Source organism: Typopeltis vanoorti, chromosome 7 (assembly GCF_054136105.1).
Source record: "Typopeltis vanoorti isolate ZY-2024b chromosome 7, IOZ_Tvanoo_1.0, whole genome shotgun sequence".
Lineage (NCBI taxonomy): Eukaryota > Metazoa > Arthropoda > Arachnida > Uropygi > Thelyphonidae > Typopeltis > Typopeltis vanoorti.
In genome coordinates this window covers 115,606,457-115,629,877 of record NC_143555.1, presented here as the reverse complement: position 1 = coordinate 115,629,877, position 23,421 = coordinate 115,606,457, and the positions used below count along the sequence as shown (strand labels likewise).

At 35.9% G+C, this 23,421-nt stretch overlaps 1 protein-coding gene across 1 annotated transcript in view; it reads left to right on the top strand.

Moving 5' to 3' along the window:
* The window catches only part of LOC150104988 (zinc finger CCCH domain-containing protein 15), a 179,097-nt gene that overhangs the window by 30,961 nt on the left and 124,715 nt on the right, over positions 1-23,421 (top strand). The window contains exon 3 of the mRNA XM_090396091.1: positions 10,284-10,392. Coding sequence (XP_090252217.1) covers positions 10,284-10,392 — 109 coding nt within the window. The remainder of the gene's footprint in view (positions 1-10,283; positions 10,393-23,421) is intronic.

The window sequence follows — 23,421 nt, the reverse complement described above, 5'->3', positions numbered from 1 at the left end:
TGCCCTCTCTCACTGGTTTTATTTAATATATACATAGATAAAATCATAAAAGAATGGAAGATAACTAATGAAGGAGGATTCAAGATAAACCGTAATACCAGTTTAGCTACTCTTCTTTATTGCTGATGACCAAATAATCCTTGGAAACAATGAAGATGAACTACAAAAATCATTATGCAGTTTAAATAATCTGATACAAACATATGGTATGGAAATATCAACAGATAAAACAAAAGTCATGGCCTTCAAAGGTGCTAATCCAATAAGAAGCAAAATAATAATAAACAACAAAATAATAGAGCAAGTAAATACATTCAAATATTTAGGTTGCACAATATCATATGAAAATGAAGCTGATATAGAACCAAAGATATCAAACTTTTTAAAAGTAACAGCCATTATAAATAAAATTTTTAAACCCAATTATGTACAAAAACACACACGAATAAGAATCTACAATACAGTAGCTAAACCCATTTTACTTTATGGCAGTGAGATATGGACAATAAAAAAAGCAGATGAAAGAAGAATTGAATCATCTGAAATGAAATTTCTGCACAGAACTGAAGGAATCACAATAATGGACAAAATGAAAAGCAGCAAACTCAGAAAAAAAAACTTGGAATTGCAACCTCCCTAAATGAAACAGTTATTTGCTATAGAGAAAAATGGAAAGAACACATACTGAGAATGAATAGAAGCAGAATACCTTAACAGATTCTAAATTATCACCCAAAAGGTACTCGATGCAGAGGAAGACCCTTAAAAAGATGGAACTGAGTCTGGAACAGGCACTTGGCCTTATAAGCCTAGAAAGGAAGAAGAAGAAATTATTAGCACTTGATCAGGAGAGAGAAATAATGTTTCGAATGAAAAAGAGTACTAAGTTTATTGGAGGCTATGAATGTAATATGTTTCTGCCAGGATATGCTATATGTTAAAATAAACTGATCTTGATGGAAATTGGAATGTTATCAAGAGTGAGAGAGAAAGAAGTAGAATCTTTCTTCTGAGAAATAAGGACTTTGTTTTGATAGCATTGAAATTTACTAGATTATCTTCACCCTATTTGAGAATAGTGAAAAGATCAATGTTTGAGACATTGGTGATGGAAGATCTTGAAGCTTGAGTCATTTGAGTATACTACAGAGTTTCTCAAATGAAGAAGAAGAATGGAGAGTTCTGTCATTAGCAAAACTAATAATAAGATTTGAAGTTACAGAGGAAGAAGATCATTGATGCATAGGATGAGGAGCATGAGTAAGAGTACAGAAAGTAGGAATATTCCAGCACTGATGATGATATTTGATGAGAGGATTCCATCTACCGTGATATGCAATGAATGACTAATGAGGAAGCTGGCATTCCAGTCACAAAGGGCAGTAGTGAGACCATAAGGTGGTAACTTGTTCAGAAGGCTTTGATGCAAACATGATTGAATACCTTGGAAAAATCACTAGCAACCACGAGTTTCTCAAAGTTGTTCTGTGTCATGTTTCTAAAGAATGGGTAAGGTCAGCAATAGATATGTTGTAGAAGCAGAATCCATACTGATGATTGTTAATTAACTGATGGGGTGTCTAGTGAAGAAGCTGGTTATCGATTATCTTCTCTCTCACTTTTGAGAGTACTGAAGTGAGAGTGATGGGATGATAGTTTGATGACTGACTTTTTAGTGATGTGCTGGATAAATTCTTGCTTCCATGCTCTTGGGTAGTAGATGCCAGATGAATATGACAGCTTATGTAGGTGATACAGGATGGTTGTTAATTCTGACGCCCAAGTTTTGAGCAACGAGCAATGCCATGTAAACCAGGAGAAGTATCAAGGATCAGAGGAGTCATGACATGAGCAGTTTGTGGTATTACAGAAAGTAATTTTCCTTGGTTGTCTGTATGAGAGTTGGAGATAAAAACACCAAGAGGTTTATGCTATCTTTGGGTGATATACCATGGTACCATCAGGATGTGTGTGAGAGCAGGAAATAAGGGTAGAAGTTATCCCCATCAGCCTTAGCAAGGGGGACCAGAAGGCTCAGTTGCGAGTTGAGCAGGAAGTAAACTTATTGCATTTGACCTGCACAAAATCAGCTTTAAATATGTTGATGATTTTATTATACTTGTTTTGAACTATAATGGAGGCTTTTTTTCATGGACTGCAAAGAGAACTAGAGCTTGGATTGAGGTCGGGATCTGTAGTGAAGTGAGGAGGAGCTCTCATTCTAGTAAGGATTCATTCCTTACTGCAGTGAAGGATGCAGGTTAGAGGTATAGAAATCCCAGAGATCATTCCACTTGCACTGTTTATAGGGCACAAAACTGAAATTACCTGGGAAGAGAACAATATGTAGAAAAGGGTATTTGGATAAGGTATGATCAGATGTTTACTGTACACTGGAATTGTTTGCTCACCCCAAGAGGTGAGCAAACAATTCCAGTGTAATTGGAGGGAGCACTTTTTAAGAAGCTCTCTGAATATTGGAAGAATGATGAGGATTATGTGGTATTCTAGTTGGGAGTTAACAATTTAGATCGTGACTGATAACGGATAGCAAATGATTCAACTTCCCTTCTAGCTTGATCTGAGAAGTCAGAGAAAGAGCCCAGTTTGTGTTCATAAAGTGGACCTTCTAGGAAGATAATTTTGCAGTTTGGGTTATTAGATTGTATGAAATCAATGTTTGTAGATGAGTAGTCAAAGAGGAGTGCAGTTGACTGAATTAGAAGATCAGTAAGGAAATCTTGAGCCACAGCAGACGGTTTGATTACCTTTAGCAGGTAATGTTTGATTTAACTAAAACACATATTACCTTTTACATAAGGCATCATCTGAAATAAATGAAGTGGACTGTATATGCTACATGACTAGAAGTCATATTCTTGCTTCAAGTATAACAAACACAGTTTGTGTGTGTGAAGTATGTTCACAACAAGCTGCTTATATATAGGCAACTTGTGAACATACTTCACACACACAAGCTCAATATAAACACCATTAGTTTAATTGCATTTATATTGAACTTGTAACTTTCCACTTAAAGATGAATGACTTGGCTATTGTGCACCTACATGAAAATCTAATTGCAAAAGGTATAGATTTAAACCTCGGAGGAAATCTTAGAAAGCATTTGACACATAACGTCATCAGAAGACAGGTTCTTATTACCCCCCCCCCCCCCCTCCCAACTTTTCCTCACCATGTAATTATTTTCAGATCTCTAACAAACTGTTATCAAGACAAGCCAATATTATATATAATATATATATAGGGGGAGTACTTAAGGGTCAAAGCTGTATAACTGAGAGGAGACCTCCACATAGCCTTTAAAGGAATGCGGAGAACCGACCAGGGCTTCTGACCTAATGTCCAATCCTCACCTTCTCGTGGTGTACCCTGTTGGGTATCTACCTGGATACTGAACGAAGGATGGGCTGGCAATTTGGGATTTAGCCGACCAAATTGTATTCTTATTGGTTAAACCAAAATAAAAAATGATGGTACAACATGACAAAATTTCATTGCGGCTGGGACATCGCCCGGTTAAACAAGGCCCCCCCCGTTGTTTTCGCCAGGGAACCAGGGTGAACAGCGAAGAGTCAGCTACTGGAACAAATCTGAAAACAAACCCTAACTCAACATCACTAGAGTTAAAGATCGGTACTATCAACGTAAGAAGCCTGAATGGCAAAGAAATGGAGCTAGCTGAGGAATTAGATAAGTACCAGATCGACATAATAGGGGTGATTGAAGCAAAAAAGACAAAAACTGGTGAGATCTTTCTGAGCAATAAATACAAAATGTTATATTCAGGCAATGACAATCAAGGAAAAGAAGGAGTAGCCATAGTATTCAACACAAAATACGAGGCTAATCTTCTTGAATGGCAGTCAGTCTCAAGTGTGTACAAATACTAGTAATGTGGGCAAATATGAGAATGGGGAACTAGACAATGAGACTTATTTGTGCCTATGGTCCCACAGAAGGTTTTACTAAGGTAGAAGTGGAGGAATATTTTGATGCTTTAGAAAAAGCAACTGACACAATGAAAAAGGAAAAGTTGGTCCTTGTTGGGGATCTAAATAGCAGAGTAGGAAAAGGTTGTCAGGCATACCAAAATATTTTGGGAAAATTTGGAGAAAAGAGCAAAGCTAATAATAATGGCAGACATCTGTTGGATTTCTGCTCAGGACATGGACTGGTTATTACTAACACCATGTTCCAACATAAAAATGTGCACAAATTCACATGGAGAGAAGAGGCAAGGAATAAGAAAAGTCTCATTGACTATGTTATTGTTGATAGTGATGTTTTCTCCCTGGTGCAGGACACCAGACTGTACAAAGGATTTGAAATTGGAAGTGATCACTATTTAGTCTTGAGCAAGATAAAATTGAATTTCATATTGAAAAGAATGACATGTAAGAAAGTTTTAAAGCGAATAAAAGTTGAGCAGCTCTCAGATGTGAACTGTAGACTAAAATACACAAAGATTATTGAAGAAAAAATGAAAGAGTTTGAGAACAGGAATCAAACCTTGGAGATTCAGTGGCAAACTCTGAAGAAAACATTGATTGATTCTTTCAGAGAGGCATGTGGTGAGGTTGTCTGCAAGGATAAAAAAAATCAGAACTCCCTGGTGGACACAGGAAGTTAAATAAGTCAGCTTGTGCTCTTAGAGAATACAGAGACAAGTGCAAAAATGCTAAACACTGTGTAAAACTAGCTAAACAAAAGTCATGGGAGGACTTAGGCAAGAATATGGAAAATAAATATCAAGAAGGTGGCAAAATATTCTGGAGGTTGTTGAAGAAGCTTAGGAATGGAGGAAAGAGTGCTGTAAAAGGAGTTAGAGATGATAAAGGTGACATGAAAACGGGAGAAAAAGATATCCTTGAGGTATGGAGTAATTACTTTGAAAAACTGCTAAATGAAACAAGCAGTGAAGACAGTACAGTGATAAAAAAAACACTGACCAGGCATGCAATCACAAATACATATCCATACTTGAAGTAGAAAAAGCCATCAAAGGCTTGAAATGTGGAAAGGCAGCAGGAGTAGATGATATTCGACCAGAAATGCTGAAGTATGGTGGTATAAGAGTCTTACAGTGGCTGCACTGCATAGTTCAGAAAGCCTGAACAGAGGGACGAATTCCCGATGATTGGAGTAGAGCTCTCATAGTACCTATATATAAAAAGGGAATAAAACTGAATGTGAGAAGTACAGAGGTATTTCCCTGCTGAGTGTTCCTGGCAATATCTATGCAAGTATACTTGAGAAATGGTTGAGAAGAATTGTGGAAGAAAAGCTTGGTGAAGAACAAGTTGGATTCAGGCCAAATAGAAGCTGTGAGGATCAGATCTTCACTTTACGACAAATGTTGAAAATCCAGAGTAATTTTTAAAAAAGGTGATAAACCTTTTGGCAACTCCCATAGGCACAGATGACTTGCTACTGCTTCTGCCTGGTATCTCTAGCTCTGGGCCTGGCTCCCACTGAAGAGACCTCAATAAAGGTCGAAACTAGTCTGGGTAGATGGCCAATCCCTTTAATGCATAACAGTATACATATCCACATAGGAAATGTGTTTTGCATTATGGGAGATACTGGGTTAGAAGTGCCTGGTAGCTTGCTCCACCTTTGCCACGAGTTGCCTTGGTGTTGCACTACTTACTGGATAAGATAGTACAACACTATATTTAGTCCTGAAGATATTTTCAGGCGCAAACTTTGTTTGCTCTCACTGGGATAAAGGATTAAACTAAATCTATTATTATTATTATTTACGACAAATAGTCGAGAAAGCATGGGAAAATAACAAAAATCTGTATTTAAGTTTTGTTGATTTGGAAAAGGCATATGACAAGGTGCCAAGAGAGAAGCTATTCCATATGCTGCAGTTATATGGTGTCAATGGGACATTATATCAAGCAATACTTTGTCTTTATTTGAGTTGTAAGTCAGCAGTTAGAATTGAAGGAAGTACTGGAAGATGGTTTAATGTTAAATCTGGTGTGAGACAAGGATGTACATTTTCCTCTTTGTTATTCATTATCTATATGGATCACAGTATGAAGGAAAGTGGTATTAAACATGATATCAAAATTGGTGATGTTAATGTCAGCTCTTTGCTTTATGCGGAAGATCTTATACTTCTAAATAAATCCGCTACAAGTCTGCAAGATTCTCTGACTAAATTGAATAGCTGTTGTAATAGATATGGTATGAAGATCAGCAATATAAAGACAAAGACAATGAAAATAGGCAGAATCATTGAAAATGTCAACTGTGTTGTGAATGGAGAACCTACAATTAATTTACCTGAAAATGGTAAATTAAACGTAGAAATAGACAACAGAATCAGCAAAGCTGGTATGGTGGGAAGTCAATTGAATAAATTCATATGGAATAAGAGAGAAATTAGTCGAAACACTAAATTATCTGTATACAAGACAGTGTTCAAACCAGTTTTAACTTATGGATCTGAGAGCTGGGTCAGAAGTAAAACACTTGACCAAAGACTAGAGACCGTAGATATGAGAGTCCTGGGAAAGATTATAGGCATGAACAGATGGTATCAATGGCAATATCATATTAAAAACGAGGATATTAGGAAAGAACTTGACATTGTCAGCATCCAGGAATGCATTAGCAGAGCTAATCTCAGGTGGCATGGTCACTTAAACAGAATGGGCGAGGAAAGATTAGCAAAACAAGTGTTCTCTGCCAGGTTAGCAGCAAAACGACCCAGAGGAAGACCAAGATATAGGTGGATTGATACGATACAAAGTGCCTTAGACGATAGAAATATAAGATCTAATAATGTTGGAGTCTTGACAAGTAACAGACTGATTTGGAGGAAAATTGTAAATAGGAGGTTAATAATGATGTCATTTTTTTCATGTAGTACTATCATATCCTGTACACCCCTTGAGGGTGCATGGCAGGAATTTGATGATGATGATGATATATATATATAAAGAAAAAAAAGCAGTTTTCTTTTGGGTTCCCACGTGCCCTAATTTCTGATTAATTGCTAATGATGCGGTATACACAGTACTAATGTACTATAGGTTGATCAACCAACCTCTCATGTATGGTCTTAATATTTAAAAAAAAAAATGTGTTTAGGAATTAATCAGAATCATATAAATGGGATAATTAATGATTTCGAAAGGCCTATTCTGCTGATGATTTTAAATTGTGTCTGAGGTGTGATATATATGTGTATATATATATATTTTTTTTTTTTTTTTCATTTAATGAACAGGATAAAAATTGTGATGAATCAGTGGTACACCTTTAAAAAAAAAAAGTTTAATCTCACACCTTTTTTTTTTTTTACTTTATATGAATACATGGAACACCTTGCAATCCAACTGTTTGTGGGGATGCCAAACAATAACCCAAATAAACATATTAGCAAACAATTTCTTTAGCATTATTAAAAAAATTAAATATCCTTATTTAAATTCCACTAATAAAGTTTCAATTTATCACTGAAATTTTCAGCAATACAGATCTTTCTATTTTCTAGATGTCCCTCTCAATGTATTTCCTAAATCAGACAGAACTTGCTGTTTGGTTTAAAAAAAAAATAAAATAAATTGAAGAAGCCATAGAATTTATACTTAGAAATAAATATTTTGAAATATTTTAAAAATAAGGATTAGACAAATGTTTAATTGTGAATAAATTGCAAATGAATAAAATTTGAACAATCAATTTTTGGCAATGTTTTAAAATCTATTTTAACATTTTAGTGTTTTTTTTAAAGCACGTTTACATGTAAACATTTATGAATTAACGAGGATGTCAGGTTAATATCTGATTTAACTAAAAACACACATTACTTTTTACAGACGGCATCATCTTCCTTTTTTGAGATAGATGAGGTGGACTGTATATTATAGATGACTAGAAGTCATGTTCTTGCTTCAAGTATAACATACAGTTTGTGTGTGTGTGAAGTATGTTCACAACAAGCTGCTTATATATATATTAGAGATTGTCTACTTCATATAGTTGAATCAATGCAGGAAGTCATTTTCTATGTATGGGAAATGTATGACTTCCACATTGATTCAACCCTAGTACCTTCCTCGGTCTGGCTTCCACTAATGAAACTTCAATTCAAGTCAAAAACCAGTTTGTATAGTGACCCTTTCCATAATGCATATTATATGCATGTCTGAAAGGATGCATGCTTTGCCTTGTTGGGATGCCTTGGTAATTGATGTGCATATATAGAGGCTGTCTATAAGTAGATTTGTTGTGAAGATACTCACACAAACTGTGGTTACTTACGCATGGGTGAGGATTAAAACAAGAATATAATTTCTTCAAGTATAATACACTTTATAACCAAATGAAAAAACTTCTTATAAGGGGACTGTAGTAGTGGAGGATGCCAGATGGGATTTGGTTATGAATAAAATCAGATCAAGATTTTGATATCCAAGTGCTGCCTGAAAGTGGTGGTATGCATCATTTATGTTTGTATTGATGCGCTGGATGGCAGTGAAATGGACATGAAGTGCTTTTCATTAGATGGCACTTTGGCGCTATTTTGGCTTTTTTGGTTTTTTTTTGTAGTTTGTCAAGTAAAATCACTTATAGTACAGAAAAATAAAAATAAAAAAAAAAACCGAAAAGCCAAAATAGCACCAAAATGCCATCAAATGAAAAGTACTTTCATGTCCATTTCACTGACATCCAGGGCTTCAATACAAACATAAATGATGCATACCATCATTTATGATGGCATGCATCACTTATGATATGCAATTCATGAGAGGTAATAACAACATTTACAAAACAATGAGGAAAAGCCAAATTGAGTTATAGACAATGAAGTCTCCAAAGAAAATAATTTCAGTATTTGTGTATTTGGTGAATGATGTTTATGCATCAGTGTCCACTTCATGAAGCATTAGTCTATTGTGTTTAATGTTAGGAATCATGTGAAGCAGAAAACAATTAGGGGAATCTTTAACAGGAATAAATGCAAAAATATAATATTGGTGATATTGCTATTCCGTGAGTGTGCACCGCACACCCTGAATGCACCCCCCCCCCTGCAGACCATGGATCTCATCAGTATGAACCAGACCCATAAAAGATGCTAAGGTTGAAGTAACAGAAATCATATATTTTCTATATACTATCTCAACAACTATCTTTAATCCATCAAATCCAAAGTATTTGAATAATAAGGTGTTGCACCTTTTCACTACTTTTATGTGGGAAATATGTGACTTCTGCATCACTTCAGCCTTGGAAATTCTTCTCAGTCTGGATAGTGACTCTGCCATAATGCATAGCAATATATGCACCTGAAAGGATGTTGCATTATGGGATACCAAGGTGAAGTCATGGGATACTACGGTAATTAATGTGAAGTCATCGGTCTCTATATCCAAGTAACCTAGTTGTGAAGATACTTCACTTGCAAATTTTGTTTGCTTACACTTGGATCAAGGATAAAACAGTACTATTATTTCTTCGCATCTTTAATCTATTATGAATGGGTAAATGAAAGTAAAGAAAAATATTTTTAGAAAACATGACTGATTAACTGTTACCAAATGAATAAGAAGATATGAAATTCGAGTTAGCTTGACTTTGCAAAAGCTCTAGGCAGTTCACTGGACAAATTTCTAATAAAAACAATTTGCGACTTTTGTTTTCTATGAAAATTATCATTATGCAATTAACTGTTATGGTCGGAGAGCCCCTATAGTTCAATCAGTTTCGCTAATATTTCCCCTTGGTTGGCAAGTGGGTTTGAATCTGTCTAGGATGCAACTTTATTAGACTCCTCCCAGAAACTATTGTTTTTTTTTATCCTGCAAACAAGTAAACTACCAGAAAAACACGGCATTCACTGACAGCAGACAAATGCAGATAGAATTAACCGGCTGCCTTATGATCAGTAAGCAGGTAGCAAGCTTTGTCGACATGGGTCATTGAGCCTAATGCAAAAGGGAAGCTGGTAGATATTATGATTGGCATATGATGTATCATATGTATATGGTGCTTAAAAACAAACAGTTTATATCATACTGATAACTGTGTCAAGCCACCTATGGTATTGGTTGTAGTTTCTGAAAAGTAAGTTTTAAAAAATGGATGATGTTTTCATTGATGCCCAGAAGTTTCACTTTGCCATTCTAGTAATACTAGCAACTTCACTTTGCTAGTACTTATAAAAGAACTGAATTTTGAGTAATATCACACAGTTTTATTTTTGAAAGTATTTTTAATCCTTTTTTGGATTCCAGGCTGAACAAACCAAAGTAGGAGACAAACCTAAAAAGGATGATAAAAAAAAAGAGATAGATGAACTTAACCAGCTTTTCAGGCCAGTAACAACTCAGAAAGTCGAAAAAGGTAATAAACCTGATAATATTATTGTTCTAGAGTCTAAACTTAACTTATTATAAAGAGGGATAAGCCTTGTATCTTGATATTTATGTTTTGTATTTATTCATTCTCTCTAGCCTTCCAATCAGTATATTTTTATGTGAATCTCACTCATGAAAGATTGTAACCCATTATATATTAGTACTGTGGGTGGATTAAGAGTAAGGTAATCCAGAACATCTGCTCTAGAAATGTATAGCATTTTTCATGCTTTTAGCCTCTTTTAAGCAGGATGGCAGTCTCACATCAAACACTGAAATTCATCTACTGCCAAAAGATTTACAAAGAACCATAATCGCTGTTGAGATTCTAACAACCTATTCACTCATCCATCAAGCCAGTAAAATGTTTTGAGGAACGTGCTTTGTATAATAATTACCAAGCCATTTTTTCTAATAATATTTTGCTATTATTTATTGTATTCATCTAATTAATAGCTAATATCTAATATTATTTGTGTTCAAGCAAATCTTACATAGCAATACAAAGTGTGCCACAGTCTTTTTTTTTCTCTCGTTTCTTTTATAAAACAGAATTCTGCTTAAAATAGGTTTCTTTCTGACACCTGCCCTTATAAAACTTATATTGTAGTTATTTGAATTAAGTAACTTACTTTACGAGCACAGTTGGTATCATGTAGACTTCATAATAAATTTAGTTTAATCCTTAAACTAAATTTATTATAGTCTAACCAAGTGAAAAATAAAGACCTCATGTTTTGAATATGGAAAACCTTGACAGATCGAACCTACATTCCTGACATAAGACAGTACAGATCATGATGAAATTAGAAAAAGATAACTTCCTAATTTTAGATATTCTAAAGAAAATCACAAACAGTAGGCTGCAAATCTGCAAATCCATGTATATATATCTATACAACTATCTGCATGCTTCATTTTTTCATCATGGAATGATGAAGCATGCAGACAGTTATGTGCAAAAATTAAGCCTTATATTATCCATGTTAGTTAGGATAGCTTGCCACATAACAGAAAATGCCACATATTTCCAGATTATACAAGATTAAACAGTGAATACAGTCAAAATTGATATTGTAGATGTCTACATGAAACTTCGGATGGACGCATGCACTAAGGTGAGAAATTGAGATGTGTGTGTGTGTGAGAGAGAGAGAGAGGGAATAGTACGAAACGGATAACTATGAAAATGGTGAGAGCAGCTTTGTCAGGGAAGAAAAAAGTAATGATTGCATTTGAGATAAGGAATGAAGCATGCAGACAGTTATGAGCAAAATTAAGCTTTATATTATCCATGTTAGTTAGGAGAGCTTGCCACATAACAGAAAATGCCACATATTTCCAGATTATACAAGATTAAACAGTGAATACAGTCAAAATTGATATTGTAGATGTCTACATGAAACTTCGGATGGACGCATGCACTAAGATGAGAAACTGAGGTGTGTGTGTGTGTGTGTGTGAGAGAGAGAGAGAGGGAATAGTACGAAAAGGATAACTATGAGAATGGTGAGAGCAGCTTTGTCAGGGAAGAAAAAAGTAATGATTGCATTTAAGGTAAGGAATTTGGTTGAGGAATCAGGCTGCTTATCTCAATGAATCCAGATGGTGAATAACCTCTATTGCCTGGTGGAACCACCACCTTGCTTACTGGAGGACAAATATCTGTTGCTATGTTTTGTCCTCAGAGCAGGGGTTCTGGTTTGTGTCCTTCTTGAATCTTCTAACTTGCAGTGTGAGTGATACCTTCAAGGCATGCAAAACATTGTAGAAATCTAGAACCTCTTCCATCTTCAGTGTAACAACAATAAAGGCATTTCTGCAGGCTGGAACTGAACTTGTTAGTATCATGTTTCAGAGGATTCTTGATCATAATCTTGCTGCCAGATTGTGCCTGGAGAGAGGTCATATAGTGGTACTAATTGCCTCTCTTCAGGGGCATTGTTCTTCTGCTCTTTTTTTTCTTTTCATCTCTGAAATACTAACATGATCCTAAAAAACTGAAACTCAAACAACTTTTACCTTCACTTCATCAACATTCATAGTAGAAATACCAATTTAAATAATGTGTACCATCACCTGCAGAACATCCAAACCTGATCTCTTGTTTCTTCCCAAACTCCAAATTATTGCCACAACCACAACCCATCTTAATTGTCCACTCCTTCTGTAACTCTTTCCATCACAAGGATGATGTCTATGTTTATGTGTGCTTCATTATCCTTTTCCAGAGAATGCTTAATCTTGAATTCCTTTCTGCCTTCTGCAGCTTAAGATTTTCTTATCTCATTGCGAATCATTCATCTGCTGTCTCTACTCCTGCCCCATCCCAATTTTGAAAATCATTCTGACCTCTTTTGCTTCTTCATCTTGAAGCTTGATTTTCTGCAATTCATCTATCCTAACAACAAACTCATCTTTCTTGGTGACTTTAATGCCCAACCAGTTGTCTCACTTTTCCCAATTCTACTAACTAAGCTGGAAGATAAGTTGAGGTATTTGGCATAATCAGTGTCTTAAAGCAAGTTGTTCATCTCTCATTTAGAATTCCTGATAATCCTGCTCCCTTTCCAGGTACACCCAAAGTGTACTGCTCCTCTTGGTAGTTTGGATAACAATCATCCAAGTTTCACTGCTAGTGAAATGCCCTCACTTCAGCCATTCACAACCTTATGTCCTTTGACAATCCAGCAGCACCACTGAGAATATTTCAGAGACTTCTCCTTTTCATGGTGAAAATATTGTTTCTGTTCCCCAGATTCAAGTACATGTTTCAGAATATTTCAGATACTTCTCATTTGCATAGTGAGAATATTGTTTATGTTCTCCAGATTCAAGTACATGGGTTGAGTTGGTTACAGAAATTATGCATATTGAAGTGTTGAGGGTCTTCATTTCCCACTCTGTTTAAGACTTCCACCCATTATCCAAGCCACAGTTTTCCAAAACGTGTGTGCCAGATCCAATGGTGGATTAAGGATAGTTGGGGCCCCTAGGCAAATTATATTTGGGGGCCCCCAAAAAAATAATAAAAAAAAGAATAAAAAATAAAATAAAAGTTAGGTTGCAAATAAATGAAATTTTGTGCTTTCGAATTTTTTGAACTTCTGGAATTTTCTGCCTGTTAAAGGGTTAAAGGATGATAAATAAAACTTTTTATAATTTTTTTTTTTTTTTTTTTTTTTTTTAAATTAATTCAAAATTTTTTTTTTACAATTTTACAAATTTTTTTTTACTTGCACTACTCAAATAATGAAAACATGAAAAGTCACACTAAAACGTTATTTTTGAAACTAACACCTCACTCTTACACGATTCAATAACAAATGAAATTAAGGAGCAACCAGGTGAAACTTCCTATCTCGGCAATGCAATCAGTTTTCGTGACTTCGAAGCTGTTAACAGTGGCGTGCGCCAACATTGGTAATGTGGTTTTATTTAAAGCGTAGATAGCATGCGCTGTTCAAAATACGAAGCTTGACAACTAGTGCCGACATTGGTATTTCGGCGTTATTTAAAGCGTAGATAGTGCGCACTGTTCAAAATACGTATTAAAACGTAATAATTGTTTTGAAAAAATTTTCATTTAAAATAATCAAGATTTTTATGATGTTTACTGAAAACATTAATCTATTTTAAAACACTATAGGAAAATGTCTTGGCATGGGGCCCCCTAAAGCTCAAGGGCCCTAGGCACGTGCCTCATTGCCTTAATGGGTAATCCGCCACTGGCCAGATCAGTCAAAACTTATAAGTGGCTTGGGACAAACTTTAGTTTCATTCACAACATACACTGAAGCCTGACATTTGTAAAACCATCATTAATATGACTAAGTCTGAATTTGAAAGGCTAAATGTAGAAAACTCATTGCCTGTGCCAATGGTAGTCATGCCTGTTGGTCCTTCCCAAAAGTTGTTGGGTGCAACTTCTGTTCTGTTCCTTCCCCCCCCCCCCCCCCCACGCACACACTGCTACCACCACATCTTCTTCACCTAGATCAGGCCTGCACAACATGCAGCCCACAATGCTATTTATTTTGCCCCCCCCCCTTCCCCCCATCTGCCTGATTGAATTATTTAATCATACGGGGGGATGTGAAATTAAATGATTTTTTTCCAGCGTTGAATTAAATTTTTACTAAGAATCTGCATGTTTACTTTCATGCGATTAACGTCATGTTTCTTTCAACTCAACAATAAATTGCATTTGAAGTTATTCCCACTGTCATATTTAATAACAAATTATTACAATCGCTTCGAGGTTTTGTTAGTGCTAGTGTCGCTGTGGGGAAATTCAAAGTTACAGCTCCGTGATAACGACTTGATGTCTACGAACAAGAACGAATCGTATTACACAAAGTTGGCCATGCCTTGACTGGCTTTGGCAGTGTAGTGGTTGGTTGTAGCCGGAGCAATACATTACATAACTGTTATCATAACCTGCATTATTGTGAGTTTTTCATCATTAGTTTTTTTGTAATTAATATTGTCAATCTCGACACAACGAGCTTAAGTAAAAAGCGTAAAATAGATTCAGAACATCGAGCATTTAACACTGAGTGGACAAATAAATATTTTTTTATGTTGTTTAAGGACAAAATAGTGTGCATTGTTTTCCGGGAATCTATCGCTGTGCCGAAAGAGTATAATCTGAGAGGTCATTTTGAATCGAAACATCCTAACCTTGGCAAGTTGGATGCAAGTGAAAAGCAAATAAAAGCAGCAGCAAAATTATTGAAAGTCTTTAGCGGTGAGCAACAAGCCTTTAAAAAAGTGACATCTGCAAACGAAGTTGCCACAGAGGTAAGCTTAAAAATATCGCAAGAAATAGTTTGTGCCGGCAAATCATTTACTGAGGGAGAGTTGATAAAAAAAAGTGTCTGATAATTGCCGTTTCCGAATTGTGTCCTGATAAGAAAAATAATTTTGAAAATATCAGTTTGTCCCGTATGACTGTTCAGTGCAGGGTGGCTGATATTGCCAAGGATCTTAAAGATAATCTGCAAAAATCGGCTAGTGAATTTGTCTATTATTCGCTTGCTGTGGATAAAAGTACTGATGTGAAAGATACTGCACAGCTTTTAATATATGTAAGAGGCATTAATAAGAATTTTGAGGTGACAGAGGAGCTTGCTGGTTTGTTTTCAATGGAAGGAAGAACAACAGGAAAGGATATCAGAGAAAATGTAAAGATGTGTATAACTGAAAAACTATCCTTAAATTTCAAGAATTTAGTAGCAGTTTGCACTGATGGCACCCCATCTATGTGTGGAAAAAATGTTGGTGCTGTAACATTTATTGAACAGTGTGCAGGTAAACCATCAACAAAATTTCACTGCCTAATTCATCAGCAGTGTTATGTTCAAAGGTTTTGCAGTTTGATCATGTGATTAAAGTAGTATTTGCTCTGGTCAACTATATTCGAGCTCGTGGTTTGAAACACAGAATGTTTCGGCCGTTTCTAGAAGAAAATGATGCTGAGTATGGGGATCTACCATACCACACTGATGTACATTAGTTGAGCTGCAGTAAAGTTTTGTTGCTCTAAAAAATGAACTAGTTGAATTTTTGGAATCTCAAGAAGATATGGAAAAATTCCCAGAAATAATGGATGAAGAATGGAATCAATATTTATTTTTCTTCTGTGACATTTTGGGTCACTTGAATGACCTTAACTTACAGCTTCAAGGAAAATATAAGTTTGTTTTTCAGTTAATGTCTCTTATAAAGGCATTCAAAATGAAATTAAGTTTGTTTCAAAATCAACTTGCTAAGGGGGATATGTCACATTTCTTAACTTGTCGACAGAATATTCCATCAGAATATCTATCATTCAATGGTGGGTGGAAAATATAAGAAGCACATATCACTTCTAAGTGAGGAGTTTCAGAAAAGAATGCCATTGAGTAATGAAGACAAAGTCTGCATAAAAGTGATTGAGGATCCATTTTCTGTCGAAGCAGGAAATCTACCTGTCGAACTCCAGATGGAAATTATTGATCTCCAGTGTTCTGAAAACTATCGGGTCAAGTAGGGAGAGTACTTTACAAGAGTTTCATTCTATTCTGGATCAGGATAAATTTAAAAGTTTGTTGGATACTGCCTACTAGGTATTTTGTATGTTTGGGAGCACATATACTTGTGAACAAACATTTTTGGTCATGAACTTGAACAAAACCAAAAGCGTTCATCTTTAAGATATATCAATTTAGAGGCCATACTAAGAATAGCCACTTCAAACATGACACCAAACTTTGATAAAATAGTGGCAACGAAGAAATGCAATGTGTCACATTGTGATATTTCACTGAGAATAAGTGTGATATTCTCAGTGAAATTATTAGTAAACTTTCTGTTTATGTTTAAGTGGTTTTTATTGAGAAATTTTGCAGCTATATCTGTTTGTAAACAATTTTGATTATAATTTTAATTGAAACTCTCTAAAAAATTTAAATATGCATATTAATTAGTATTTACTGTAGACCTACTAACAAATTTATTTAAGTTTAGCTGCAGTGGACTAGTCTAAGATTCTAGGTCCGAAGTGATCTGGCCCTTGGTCAGGTGGTCCAAGTTGGGTTTGGCCTTGGAAGACAATCAACTTGTGCAGGCCTGACCTAGATGGTGTATTGCAAATGCATCTAAAGATAAAGCTCATCTCCTGTTATTCATTCTTCTCATCTACCTCTTGCATAAATGATCAAAGCAGTTCATTCCTTTACCTACACTAGTGGCCAAAATTGTGGAAACCTTTTGGAAAAAGTGTATTTTTGAGGTTTCATGCCTCATACCACCACTTTTTTTGTGTTTTGTAATACCATAAAATTATATATCAGTGGAAAGATAATTTAATGAATAATGTAATGCAACAAGGTTTGTTCAGTTATCTGTATTCTATGAAAAGTTATAGCCAAATAACCAGAAAAAAGAAGCACAAATTGCTTAGGTTGATATGAAGTAGCTTTCCTTCATTTGAATGTGGCCAATGAGTAGGAGTGTTTAGAGAGCCAATCAGGTGTCATCGTGTTTTGGCAATGAGCCAATAAGGTCACAGTTCATCATCATCATCATCATCAAATTCCTGCCATGTACCCTCAAGGGGTGTACAGGATATGACAGTACTACATGAAAAAATTACATCATCACTAACTTCCTATCTACAATTTTCCTCCAAATCAGTCTGTTACTTGTCAAGACTCCAACATTATCAGATCTTATATTTCTATCGTCTAAGGCACTTTGTACCGTATCAATCCACCTATATCTTGGTCTTCCTCTGGGTCGTTTTCCTGCCAACCTGGCAGAGAACACTTGTTTTGCTAATCTTTCCTCTCCCATTCTATTTAAGTGACCATACCATCTGAGATTAGCTCTGCTAACGCATTCCTGGATGCTGACAATGTCAAGTTCTTTCCTAATATCCTCATTTTTAATATGATATTGCCATTGATGCCATCTGTTCACACCTCTAATCTTTCTCAGGACTCTCATATCTGCGGTCTCTAGTCTTTGGTCAAGTGTTTTACTTCTGACCCAGCTCTCAGATCCATAAGTTAAAATTGGTTTGAACACAGTCTTGTATACAGCTAATTTAGTGTTCCGACTAATTTCTTTCTTATTCCATATGAATTTATTCAATTGACTTCCCACGATACCAGCTTTGCTGATTCTGTTGTCTATTTCTATATTTAGTTTACCATCTTCAGTAAAAATTGTGCCTAAGTAGCTGAAATGTTTTACTTGTTCCACAGGTTCTCCATTCACAACACAGTTGACATTTTCAATGATTCTGCCTATTTTCATTGTCTTTGTCTTTTTATTGCTGACCTTCATACCATATCTATTACAACAGCTATTCAATTTAGTCAGAGAATCTTGCAGACTTGTAGCGGATTTATTTAGAAGTATAACATCATCCGCATAAAGCAAAGAGCTGACATTAACATCTCCAATTTTGATATCAGGTTTAATACCACATTCCTTCATAATGTGATCCATATAGATAATGAATAACAGAGGGGATAATGTACATCCTTGTCTCACACCAGATTTAACATTAAACCATCTTCCTGTACTTCCTTCAATTCTAACTGCTGACTCACAACTCAAATAAAGACTAAGTATTGCTTGATATAATGCCCCATTGACACCATATAACTGCAGCGTATTGAATAGCTTCTCTCTTGGCACCTTGTCATATGCCTTTTCCAAATCGACAAAACTTAAATACAGATCTTTGTTATATTCCCATGCTTTCTCGACTATTTGTCGTAAAGTGAAGATCTGATCCTGACAGCCTCTATTTGGCCTGAATCCAGCTTGTTCTTCACCAAGCTTTTCTTCCACAATTCTTCTCAACCGTTTCTCAAGTATACTTGCATAGATCTTGCCAGGAACACTCAGTAGGGAAATACCTCTGTAATTCTCACATTCAGTTTTATTTCCCTTTTTATATATGGGTACTATGAGAGCTCTACTCCAATCATCGGGAATTCGTCCCTCTGTCCAGGCTTTCTGAACTATGCAGTGCAGCCCCTGTAAGACTCTTATACCACCATACTTCAGCATTTCTGGTCGAATATCATCTACTCCTGCTGCCTTTCCACATTTCAAGCCTTTGATGGCTTTTTCTACTTCAAATATGGATATGTATTCCTGACTGCATGCCTGGTCAGTGTTTTTTATCACTGTGCTGTCATCACTACTTGTTTCATTTAGCAGTTTTTCAAAGTAATTACTCCATACTTCAAGGATATCTTTTTCTCCTGTTTTCATTTCACCTTTATCATCTCTAATTCCTTTTACAGCACTCTTTCCTCCATTCCTAAGCTTCTTCAACAACCTCCAGAATATTTTGCCACCTTCATGATATTTATTTTCTATATTCTTGCCAAAGTCCTCCCATGACTTGTTTAGCTAGTTTTACACACTGTTTAGCTTTCTTACATTTGTCTCTGTATTCTGTAAGAGTAAAAGCTGACTTATTTGCCAGGAACTTTTGATATGCTTTCTTCTTTTCCTTCACTGCCTCTTTAACTTCCTGTGTCCACCAGGGAGTTCTGATTTTTTTTATCCTTGCACACAACCTCACCACATGCCTCTCTGGCAGAATCAATCAATGTTTCCTTCAGAGTTTGCCACTGAATCTCCAAGGCTTGATTCCTGTTCTCAAACTCTTTCATTTTCTTTTCAATAATATTTCTGTATTTTAGTCTACAGTTCACATCTGAGAGCTGCTCAACTTTTATTCGCTTTAAAACTTTCTTACATGTTATTCTTTTCAATATGAAATTCAATTTTATCCTGCTCAAGACTAAATAGTGATCACTTCCAATTTCAAATCCTCTGTACACTCTGGTGTCCTGCACCAGGGAGAAAACATCACTATCAACAATAACATAGTCAATGAGACTTTTCTTATTCCTAGCCTCTTCTCTCCATGTGAATTTGTGCACATTTTTATGTTGGAACATGGTGTTAGTAATAACCAGTCCATGTTCTGAGCAGAAATCCAACAGATATTTGCCATTATTATTAGCTTTGCTCTTTTCTCCAAATTTTCCCAAAATATTTTTGTATGTCTCACAATCATTTCCTACTCTACTATTTAGATCCCCAACAAGGACCAAGTATTCCTTTTTCATTGTGTCAGTTGCTTTTTCTAAAGCCTCAAAAAATTCCTCCACTTCTACCTTAGTAGAACCTTCTGTGGGACCATAGGCACAAATAAGTCTCATTGTCCAGTTCCCCATTCTCATATTTGCCCACATTACTCTACTTGAGACTGACTGCCATTCAAGAAGATTAGCCTCGTATTTTGTGTTGAATACTATGGCTACTCCTTCTTTTCCTTGATTGTCATTGCCTGAATATAACATTTTGTATTTATTGCTCAGAAAGATCTCACCAGTTTTGGTCTTTTTTGTTTCAGTCACCCCTATTATGTCGATCTGGTACTTATCTAATTCCTCAGCTAGCTCCATTTCTTTGCCATTCAGGCTTCTTGCATTGATAGTACCGATCTTTAACTCTGGTGATGTTGAGTTGGGGTTTGTTTTCAGATTTGTTCCAGTAGCTGACTTTTCGCTGTTCGCCCTGGTTCCCTGGCGAAAACAACGGGGGCCTTGTTTAACCGGGCGACGCCCCAGCCGGCATGAAATTTTGTCATGTTGTACCATCATTTTTTATTTTGGTTTAACCAATAAGAATACAATTTGGTCGGCTAAATCCCAAATTGCCAGCCCATCCTCGTTCGTTCAGTATCAAAGTAGATACCCAACAGGGTGCACCACGAGAAGGTGAGGATTGGACATTAGGTCAGAAGCCCTGGTCGGTTCTCCGCATTCCTTTAAAGGCTATGTGGAGGTCTCCTCTCAGTTATACAGCTTTGACCCTTTGGACTCAGCTATTGATGTTATGTATTGGAGCTGAGAGGAGGACATTTGTTAGTGTGTTATGTGATTGCTATCAAGTTGGTTGTTTTTTTTTTTTGTGTTCTTTCATTTAGCAGGTTTTTAAAATGTAATAAAATGAAAGAAATGGCGCAAAGAGTTCACTGGTCACCCAGAAAGCGATGTAAAATAGTACTTTTAAGTGAACAAGGCTACAGTTATGAAGAAATTAGGAGAAAAATTGGTGGAAACTTAATCAAGGGTGGTATTTTTGAAGAGGTATAAGGAGATTCAGTCACTACAAAACCAGACTGGTAAAGGTAGGAAAAGGTGCACAACAGCAAATGATGATAGCAGAATTGAGAGACTGTGCCTACGTGACAGAAGAAAATCATCTGGGTGTATACAAGATGAAATGGCGCAATACAATGCAAAGTTGAGTGCAATGCCTGTTCGGCGCAGACTGCAGGAATTTGGTCTAAATGCTAGAATTTCACGAAAAAAAGCCATTTTTATCTGGGCTAAAACTCATGTTAACTGGACAGCAGAACAATGGGACAGTGTTATTTGGAGTGATGAGACCAAAATCTCCCTGTTTGGTAGCGATGGCATAAAATACGTAAGGAGAAGAATCGGAGAAGATTTGCATCCTGATTGCATTAACCGTGAAATGAAACACCCACTTAGTGTTATGATCTGGGGTTGTATGACATCAAAAAGTGTGGGCAGAATTTGCATGATTAATGTGAATATAAATGCCCAAAAATACATAAAAGAAATACTTGAGCCCAAAATGAAGCCTTCCGCACGTGATCTTTTCCAAGATAATGAAGTATTTATATTTCAGCAGGATTCAGCTCCATGTCATGTTGCTGATGTGTGCAAAAAGTGGTTTCAGGATAATCCTATTCCACTGCTGGAATGGCCTGGGAATAGCCCAGACTTTAACTCAATCGAAATCTATGAAGCCGACTAAAGAAACTTGTTAGTCAGAAGCAACCCACCAATAAAACCCAATTAATAGAAGCAATAATTCAATCTTGGTTTTTCGCATTATAACAGCTGCAGAACAAAAAAACTTGGTTCACTCCATGGGAAGGCATTGTAAGGCCGTAATTAACGCTAAAGGTTATCCAACTAAGTATTAACTCACATTGTGAGAATTTTTGTATATCTCATTCTTTCTACATGTTTCACTTTTCTTCTTTATAACTGCTGTTCTAATAAAAAATCCTTCATAAAAGTAATTGCATTACATTCTTGATTAAATTATCTTTCCACTGATATATAATTTTACGGTATTACTAAAAAAAAAAGTGGTGTTATGAGCCATCAAACCTCAGAAATACACTTTTTCCAAAAGGTTTCCACAATTTTGTATTGTGGAAACCTTTTGAAAACCTTTTGCATTGCATGTTTCTTGTGTGACCTTCTGCCAGAAGGATGGCAGAATCTTGAACAATCTAGGCACCAAAAAGGCTTCTGATCCTGATAATATTCTACCAGTTGTGGCCAAGAGATGTGCTCCTGAACTAACACCTATTCATTATCATCTTTGCACTATATTATACTCATCTGGAATCTGCCACAGAGCTTGGAAGCATGTTAGTATACAACCAATTTCAAAAAAGGTGATGTGTCCACCATCAAACTATCAACCTATTGCTCTCATCTCGATGTTGTCTTAAGTAATGGAGAAAGTCATCATCAGCAGTCATATTCCTAGGCACACCTGAAAAATTGTGAGCTAATCATTGACCACCAACATGGATTTTGCCAGTCACCATCCAGAGCAGATTTCCTCAACTACATTACCCACCTCTGGCATATGCTATCCAAAGTTTTGGAGAACTGTGCTGTTACACTTTACATTTTCATGGCATTTGATAGACTTTGACTTTAGTGCTTCTCAGAAAATTGCCATTAGTCTGCTTTTCTCCTTTGAAATTGGATTGTCAGTTTTCTCTAAGACATTTTCTAAGTGTAATTGTGGAGGATGCTTTCTTCAAATTTTTCTTATTAATTCAGGTGTTTTTCATAGCACTATTATATTCCCCAACCACTTCCTCATATACATAAACATTGTGCTTTTGTTGACCTCAAATCCTGTTCACAGATTTGCTAATGACTTCACTCTCCACTCATCAAATTTTTCTGATTAATGCAGGTTTTTTTTTTTTTTTTTATCGTTATATTCCCCACCCCTCTTTCCTCATATAGATAAATGATGAGCTACAAAACCCTATTCACAGATTTTTCTAATGACTGCACACTCCACTCATCCCACTCATATGACAAACCTTGTTTTGTTCAAATATCTCAAGCTTCAAAATTATCTACTATTGCTGCCCTTAAACATTGATCTCATACCATCCTGCAATGGGGGGGGGGGGGGGACATCACCTTCCATGGCACCAAAACACAGTCATCTTTTTTTTTTTCACACACAAAAAAAACCTTAGTTCTTCTTCCCTTCCTTTCACTTCCCTTTGACAGTTCTCATCCTAACACTCAAGATCCTATAATGACATCATTTCAATAGCATTCTCTTTCAAAAAGATTTTGCATCCTTTTTTACAAAAGATGTTGCATTTCATCCAGTTTCTTCTTTTATCTCCCCCTCC